Here is an 8,773-nt window from a genome sequence, read left to right as displayed (position 1 = left end):
ATCCATTGCCCACTCTTGAACAAGCAATTTCTGAGTTGCTATCAGAGGAGACGCGTCTCGGTACTCTTCAAACTCATCATGTGGACTCTGTTCTTGCCACTCCTCCGTACCGGCCATCATTTACCCAACGGACCACTGCTTGCCTCTATTGTCAGAATCGGGGTCTTCCTTCAACCCATCTCCTGGTCAATTGCCCCGTCAGATCCTGCCGCTACTGCAACAAACTTGGTCCTGGTCATCTGTAACAGGATTGTTTTCGCAATCCATCCCGATCATCGTCCAATAGCCACTCCTCTCGCGGTGGCTCTGCCCGGGGAAGCTTTCATCGTTCCGGGAATCAGTCTTATCACACTGCTACTACTGCTTCTAGGAATCAGCCTCATCTCACTGCTGCTGCTGCTTTTGGGAATCAGTCTCCCCACACTGATGCTGTCACCTCTGCGGGGTTCTCTGAGTCTTCTGCTCCGTCTACCCCTCGCTTTTCTCCAACGGATGTAGAGGCCATGCTCCAACAACTTCTCTCCCCATCTGGTACACCTCCTCCTACTGCTTTGTTTGTAATCCCAGGTAACTCTTCTTGGTATTTTGACTCTGCCTGTTGTAATCATATGACCTCCAGTTCTACTATCTTTTCTTCCTTCTCTTCATCTCCTCATATTCCCTCAATACATACTACTGATGGTTCCCTCATGTCTGTCCGTCATGTTGGTACTGTTTCCACCTCTTCTTTATCTATCCCTCAAGTTTATCATATCCCTGCTCTTACCTTAAACCTTATTTCCATTGGTCAATTATGTGAACTTGGTCTAACTGTCATATTTTCTGCTACTGATTGTTTGGTACAGGACCCTCAAACGGGGCAGACTATTGGGATCGGCCGTAAGCATGGACGTCTCTATGAACTCATTCACCTTCATGTTCCTGCCTCTCCTCCGATTGCTGCTCCTACATCTACTTCCTCCTTATCTCCCTTTCATCTTTGGCATTGTCGTTTAGGGCATATTTCTGTTAATCGCTTACGGTCTTTGGTTTCTAGTGGACAGTTGGGTCATGTAATTCCCGATAATTTCGATTGTATCCCCTGTCAACTTGCCAAACAACCTGCTTTATCATTTAATAAAAGTACTTCAGTTTCCCTTGCACCTTTTGATCTTATACATTCCGATATTTGGGGGCCCTCCCCTACTACTACTATGGGGGGATCCCGCTATTTTGTTGTCTTTATTGATGATTTTTCCCGGTTTACTTGGCTTTTTCTCATGAAAACTAGGTTTGAACTTAAACACATTTATTATAGATTTGTCCAAATGGTCCACACCCAATTCTCCAAAACCATCAAAATTTTTCGCTCTGACAATGCTATGGAATATCGGGATTCTGATTTCCTTTCTTTTCTTCAGCATCATGGTACACTGCCTCATCGTTCTTGTGCTGGCATGTCCCAGCAAAATGGTCGTGCTGAACGGAAACATAGGCATATTCTTGATACTACTCGCGCCATTCTTCTCTCTTCTTCCTGCCCTGAAAACTTTTGGGGGGAAGCTGCCCTCACTGCTGTTTACACTATCAACTGTGCTCCTTCTCCTGTCATCCATAATCAAACTCCCTTTGAACGTCTGCATGGCACTCCCCCTCCTTACGCCAATCTCCGGGTTTTTGGCTCTGCCTGCTTTGTTCTACTTCAATCCCATGAACACACCAAGCTTGAACCTCGTTCTCGTTTTTGTTGCTTTTTTGGGTATGGAATTGAACATAAAGGCTTTCGCTGTTGGGATCCTCTCTCTAAACGTCTTCGTATCTCCCGCCATGTCGTTTTCTGGGAGCACCAAATGTTTTCCTCGCTATCCTCTTTTCACTTACCCGCACTCTCCACTACTGTACTGTTTACTAATCCTTCTGTAGATCTTTTCTCTGCTGATTTTGATACAGGTTCCTCCTCCATCGAGATGCCCTTGCTCACTCCTGATCCTGTCCAACCTGCTCTCCCTGAAGGTCTACCTCTTATTGCCACACCTCCTTCTCCACCGTTCTTCCTCCCACCGATCCTCCTACGGGTCGACCACGCCGGGTAACTCAACGTCCTATCCATCTTCGTGATTATATTGTTGGATCTGCTGCCTTCTCTACTTATGAACCTACCTCCTATCGTGAGGCTTGTACTAATCCTCTTTGGCAGCAAGCTATGACCGATGAACTACAGGCCTTGGACAAAGCTCATACTTGGGATCTTGTTGATCTTCCTCCTGGCAAGACTGCCATTGGCTGCAAATGGGTTTACAAAATCAAAACACATTCTGATGGCTCTATTGAACGCTACAAAGCTCGTCTTGTTGCCAAGGGTTTCAACTAGGAATATGGTATTGATTATGAGGAGACATTCTCTCATGTTGCTCGGCTAACCTCTGTTCGCAGTTTACTTGCTGTTGCTGCTGCTCGCCACTGGGGGCTCTTTCAGATGGATGTCAAAAATGCTTTCCTCAATGGTTATCTTATTGAGGAGGTCTACATGCAACCTCCACCTGGGTCCACTTTTCCCCCTCATCAGGTTTGCAAACTACAGCGTGCTCTCTATGGCCTCAAGCAAGCACCTCGTGCTTGGTTTGCTACGTTCAGTTCTCCTATTCATTATTTCGGGTTCACCTCTAGCTCCTATGACTCTGCTCTTTTTATCCGGACTACTTCTCATGGTACCACTCTTCTTCTTCTGTATGTGGATGATATGATTATCACTGGTAATGATGAAGCTGGTATTCTCCACCTCAAACAGTTTCTCCACCGCCAGTTTGAGATGAAGGACCTTGGTACTCTTAACTACTTCTTAGGCCTTGAAGTCTCTCATGATTCTACTGGTTCCTATTTGTCCCAGGCCAAATATGCATCCGATCTTCTGGCTCGTGCTGGTCTGACTGATTGCAAAACTACCACTACTCCAGTTGATCCTCAGCTTCGTCTCACTCCTCTTGATGGGACTCTTCTCTCTGATGCTACTCTTTATCGCCAACTCGTCGGCAGCCTTGTCTATCTCACAGTAACTCGTCCTGACATTGCCTATGCTGTTCACATTGTCAGTCAGTACATGTCGGCTCCTCGCACTCCCCACTATACTGCTCTACTCCGCATCCTTCGCTACCTCAAAGGCACTCTGTTCCATGGTCTTCACTTCTCTGCTTCCTCCTCTCTTGAACTGCGTGCCTTTTCCGATGCTGATTGGGCTGGGGATCCTACGGATCGACGCTCCACCACGGGATTCTGCTTCTTCTTAGGGGATTCTCTTCTTGCTTGGCGTAGCAAAAAACAATCCCCCACTGCCCGCTCTAGCACCGAAGCTGAATACCGAGCTCTTGCTGATACTACTCAGGAACTTCTCTGGCTTCGCTGGCTTCTTGCTGATATGGGTGTTTCTTCTTCTGATCCTACCCCTCTCTATTGTGACAATCAGAGTGCCATTCAGATTGCTCACAATGATGTTTTTTATGATCGCACCAAACATATTGAGATTGATTGTCATTTCATTCGCCAGCATGTTACCTGTGGTACTGTTCGTCTTCTCCCTATAGCTTCCGTCGATCAACCCGCTGATATCTTCACTAAGGCTCATCCTCCTGGCCGCTTCAATGCTCTTGTTTCCAAACTCAACTTGGTTGATGCTTTCCCTCCTTGAGTTTGCGGGGGGCTGTTAGTGTATATTAGTGTATCATCATTGTGTTTGTTAGTGTAGTGTAGCATTATGTTAGTGTATCATTATTTAATTGTTCATAGTGTAGCATTATGTTAGTGTATCATTATTTAATTGTTCATAGTGTAGCACCTTTCGGTGGGCAATCATCCAAGGCATCCTCTATAAATAGAGTGCCTTCTTTGTGTAATTGATATATACAATTCATAGAAACAATTGTGCCCCTCTCTCTCTCTCTCTCTCTCTATTCGCTCATCTCTATCTTCTCTCACTTTCTCCAATTATTATTTCAATATGAAAATTAAAATCATGTGACAAAAAAGTGTAAACACTAACTCAACTTTCTGCATTAGATTAGATAGTAAGATTAAATTCTCAACTTGATAAATACCATTGAACTGTCCTTCGGCCTTGTAGCCTCCTATGACGGGCAAAGAAAGTGAAGCCCATAAGATAAGCCCATAAAATGGATGAAATATAGCATTCTCAAATCTATATTATATATATATAATCAAATGTAGTTATTTTGTTAAAAACCTCCAAATATTTATTTCTAAATTCTCATAATTTTGAAACTCTCTCTTTCCTACGTGGCAAACTTCTTTGACTGCCTTTCATGTTTTCTATTTTTCTTCATTTTCTATTTGTTTGATTAATTATAATTAAAATTAATTTCATTGCTTATGGATAAAAATTTGAATTTCAAAATTTCTCCATATAGATAAACACATAAAAACTAAAAATTAATTTTATAGTCTACAGATAAAGATAAAAATTAAACAATTAATTTTAAAAAATTAATTTCATAGCTTATAGATAATTTAAAATTTCTTCCTATAAATAAACAAATAAAAGTTGATGAATAACTTATAAAAATTAATTTCATGGCCTACAAATAAAGATAAATATTAAATAATTATTATTTTTTTTCAAAAAAATTACTCATTTTTTCTTCCCTTCATTTCGTACTTTAATTAATTTCATTATAGATAAACATATAAAAATTCATAAATAATTTATGAAAATTTATTTCATGACCTATAGATAAAGATAAAAATTAAAAAATTATTTAAAAAAATAATTTCATGACTTATAGATAAATAAACATATGAAAATTGATAAATAATTTATAAAAATTAATTTCGTGGCCTACAAATAAAGATAAAGATTAAATAATTGATTTACAAAAAAAGTAAAACAATAAAATTTAGATAAATATATGATTTGTTAATCTATGTATCTATCAAAAACATATATATCTAAATCTTTATTTTCATTTTCTCATATTTTTTTTCTCCTATCACATATTATCTTTTTTTTTTATTTTAAATTTTTTATCTGATGAAATGTCCTTATCTATAACTTCTTATCTCCTATTGAATTCTTAACCTTCTTTTGATAATTTTTATTATTCGTTATTATCTACCAAGTGATAAAGACCAAATGCAGTTGTTTTGTTAAAACCCTCCAAATATTTATTCCTAAATTCTCATAATTTTGAAACTCTCTCTTTCCTACGTGGCAACCTTCTTTGACTGTCTTTCATGTTTTCTATTTTTCTTCATTTTCTATTTGTTTGATTAATTAATTGAAATTAATTTCATTGCTTATGGATAAAGATTTGAATTTCAAAATTTCTCCATATAGATAAACATATAAAAACTAAAAATTAATTTTATAGTCTACAGATAAAGATAAAAATTAAACAATTAATTTAAAAAAATTAATTTCATAACTTATAGATAATTTAAAATTTCTATAAACAAATAAAAGTTGATAAATAACTTATAAAAATTAATTCCATGGCCTACAAATAAAGATAAAGATTAAATAATTATTTTTTTTATAAATAAAAAAAAACAAAATTATTCATTTTTTCTTCCCTTCATTTCGTACTTTAATTAATTTCATTATAGATAAACATATAAAAATTCATAAATAATTTATGAAAATTTATTTCATGACCTATAGATAAAGATAAAAATTAAAAATTATTTAAAAAAATAATTTCATGATTTATAGATAAATAAACATATGAAAATTGATAAATAATTTATAAAAATTAATTACGTGGCCTACAAATAAAGATAAAGATTAAATAATTGATTTACAAAAAAAGTAAAATAATAAAATTTAGATAAAGATATGATTTGTTAATCTATATATCTATCAAAAACATATATATCTAAATCTTTATTTTCATTTACTCATGTTTTTTTTCTCCTATCACATATTATCTTTTTTTTATTTTAAATTTTTTATCTTATGAAATGTCTTTATCTATAACTTCTTATCTCCTATTAAATTCTTAACCTTCTTTTGATAATTTTTATTATTCATTATTTTCTACCAAGTGATAAAGATTAAAAAAAAATTATTGACTCTGAATGAGAAAAATATTAATAATGAAATTGGTTCACTCTAAATGAGAAGAGTATTAATAATGAAATAATAAAGGCTACATGGGAGAAGGCAGCACAAAAATCTCACAAAATTAATTTTCTTCACTATATTTATAAAAGATAATAATTTGATATTCTTTCTATTAGTTATTAAAAATAAATTGCAGTAGATCTTCTTCTTTTTTTTTTTAAGGCTATCATTCGTTATAGTATTTCTCCAATCCCATATCTAAATTCTCTCTTTGAAATTTTTGTTTTTTCAATAATTAAGTTTAGAATCAATTTCTCATCAAATTTGTTTTCTTGGTCTTTATCGAGACGAATAAAACTTTCATTTAATATATGAAATTAATGAATATAATACAAAGATGATAAGGAAGTACTACATGTTTGTTAATATCTCTATGTTATTTTAGTTGATTTGTTATATTATACTATCAATTTAGAGCCCATATGATTTAATTCAATGTCCATGACTTTATTTGTATTCGACCATTTTTTCCCACAGATATAATTTTTTTTTTTTTGGTATATAATGATTAAAGCTATCATTTGTTATATTTCTTCAAGTACAATTCAAATAATTTTTCATCATTTTTTTTATAAATAAAATAGATTAAAACTATTCTCTTATATAATTTTTATAATATTATGAAATTCTTATCTTGATTAATTTTTTTAAAATGACGTTGGATCTATGCAAGTATTCTTCAAACTATGGAGAAGGATTTATACTTTGATATGATATGCATGTGTCATTAATAGAGGGAATCAAAGATAGAGAGTTGCTAATATAATCAATTAATGATTTGTTTGAGAAGTTCTTTTTATAAACAAGGCAACAAACTTAAATTAAAATTTTTAAAAAACTACTTATAAATTATAATTAAAAGTTGATATTCATAATTTGATCCCACAATAATAATATACACCACTGATTTAAAAGTCCAAGTAAATTTATGATAACTTTTATGAGCTTATAGAATTTCTCTCTTTTAATGTTTTGTTTAGTTTGATACAAGTTATTTATGTTATTAAGTGATTATGATACTATTATTCTCAATAGTTTTTATAATTAATAATTTCTTATGCATATCAAATTTTATGGTGAAATTTTGTGGATTAATTATTGTTAACATCTACCTAGATGGCTTAATATCATGGTTTGTCGCTATTAAGATATAATTTAAGATTAAGATGATTTATTTATCACATAAAATATAAATAATTTATTTTTTATATTTTACACGAGTTACCGCTAGTACAAAAAGAACCTAATGTATTTCTACATTGCATAATAACTATTCCTTGATTATGACCTACAATGAAACCAAATAATTATAAAGAAACAAAAGAATAAAAAAAATCTCAAAGATAATACAAGTCATCTCTGCTTGCATGCAAATACCGATGGACAAACTAATTTCCCTGTCCAGGGCTCGGACCGGAGTGCTTCATCTCCTCCAAAACGCTTTTATTATCACCGAACTGACATCCCTTTCCTCTAGGGCTCAGACCAGAGTTTTTAACTCCCCCGAGAGTTTGAGCATTGGTGAACCCATTCCCTCCTCCGGAGCTTGGACCAGAGTTCTTGACAGCATTCGTGAACCTGTTCCCCTGTCCAGGGCTTGGACCAGAGTTCTTGACATCCCCGAGAGTTTGAGCATTGGTGACCTTATTCCCTTGTCCGGGACTTGGACCGGAGTTCTTGACATCCCCGAGAGCTTGAGCATTGGTGAACTTATTCCCTTGTCCAGGACTTGGACCAGAGTTCTTGACACCCCCGAGAGTTTGAGCATTGGTGAACTTATTCCCTTGTCCGGGGCTTGGACTGGAGTTCTTGACATACCCGGGAGTTTGAGCATTGGTGACCTTATTCCCTTGTCCAGGACTTGGACCAGAGTTCTTGACATCCCCGAGAGTTTGAGCATTGGTGAACTTATTCCCTTGTCCAGGGCTTGGACCGGAGTTTTTGACATTGCCAAGGGTTTGAGCATTGGTAAAGTCATGTCCGTATCTGCCAGCTTTTGGACCTCCGGTTTTTATTGTTTCAATGTAGAACCCTTCCAAGATATTCTGAATTGCTTCGGCTACAGAGCCACGAGGCTTAGCAGCATTGAGAGGACGAGCTTTGGCAATAAAAAAGGAAGAGCTCACGAGGAGAACAGCCACGAACAAGGTGAGAAACTTGAGATTTTGGGCCATTTTGGAATCGAAGATGGTAGTTAAAATGCACGGGAAAGTGTTGAGACTGTTATATACTATTGAGAGAGAGAGAGAGAGAGAGAGAGAGAGAGAGAGAGAGAGAGAACACTAGGTGGGTTGAGGTGAGATTGGTAGACTCTCTATTTATAGGGAATGTTAAATGTAATATATGAAGAGGGAAATGAAGCATAGATTTAAACACGTGGGTGTGTTGAAAGCGGGGGATAGTGGTGGTGAGGTGTGCAGACACCTCAAAATTTTTTTAATGTTTTGGGGAATCAACGAGGGAGCTTCCTATCTAAAAAAAAAAAAATGAGGGAGCTTCAAAATATGGTTGCAGGAAACAACACAAGTTCAACAGAAATACCAGAATGTTAGTCCAACTTTGAATCTCATTCTTAAATTAACATTTAACATAATTAAAAAGGAGGAGAATCCACTGTTCAGGAGCAATTTTGAAAAGTTATTAAACAAAACTAAAAAAGTTTAT

General features: G+C 35.4%; 1 protein-coding gene across 1 annotated transcript; it reads right to left on the bottom strand.

Annotated features, from left to right (window-relative positions):
• Positions 1–7,263: 7,263 nt before the first annotated feature.
• Positions 7,264–8,419, bottom strand: LOC114300558 (uncharacterized). Its single transcript, XM_028245431.2, has one exon. It carries the CDS (start codon positions 8,281–8,283, stop codon positions 7,498–7,500), a length of 786 nt encoding a protein of 261 aa, XP_028101232.2. The 5' UTR covers positions 8,284–8,419; the 3' UTR covers positions 7,264–7,497.
• Positions 8,420–8,773: the final 354 nt, after the last annotated feature.

This window comes from Camellia sinensis, chromosome 3, assembly GCF_055761805.1.
Source record: "Camellia sinensis isolate YWXY chromosome 3, ASM5576180v1, whole genome shotgun sequence".
In the NCBI taxonomy this organism is placed as follows: Eukaryota; Viridiplantae; Streptophyta; class Magnoliopsida; order Ericales; family Theaceae; genus Camellia; species Camellia sinensis.
This window is presented reverse-complemented; position numbering and strand designations above follow the sequence as displayed.

Excerpts from the sequence above, each read along its gene's own strand:
- LOC114300558 (XM_028245431.2), bottom strand. The coding sequence starts at position 8,283 with ATGGCCCAAAATCTCAAGTTTCTCACCTTGTTCGTGGCTGTTCTCCTC.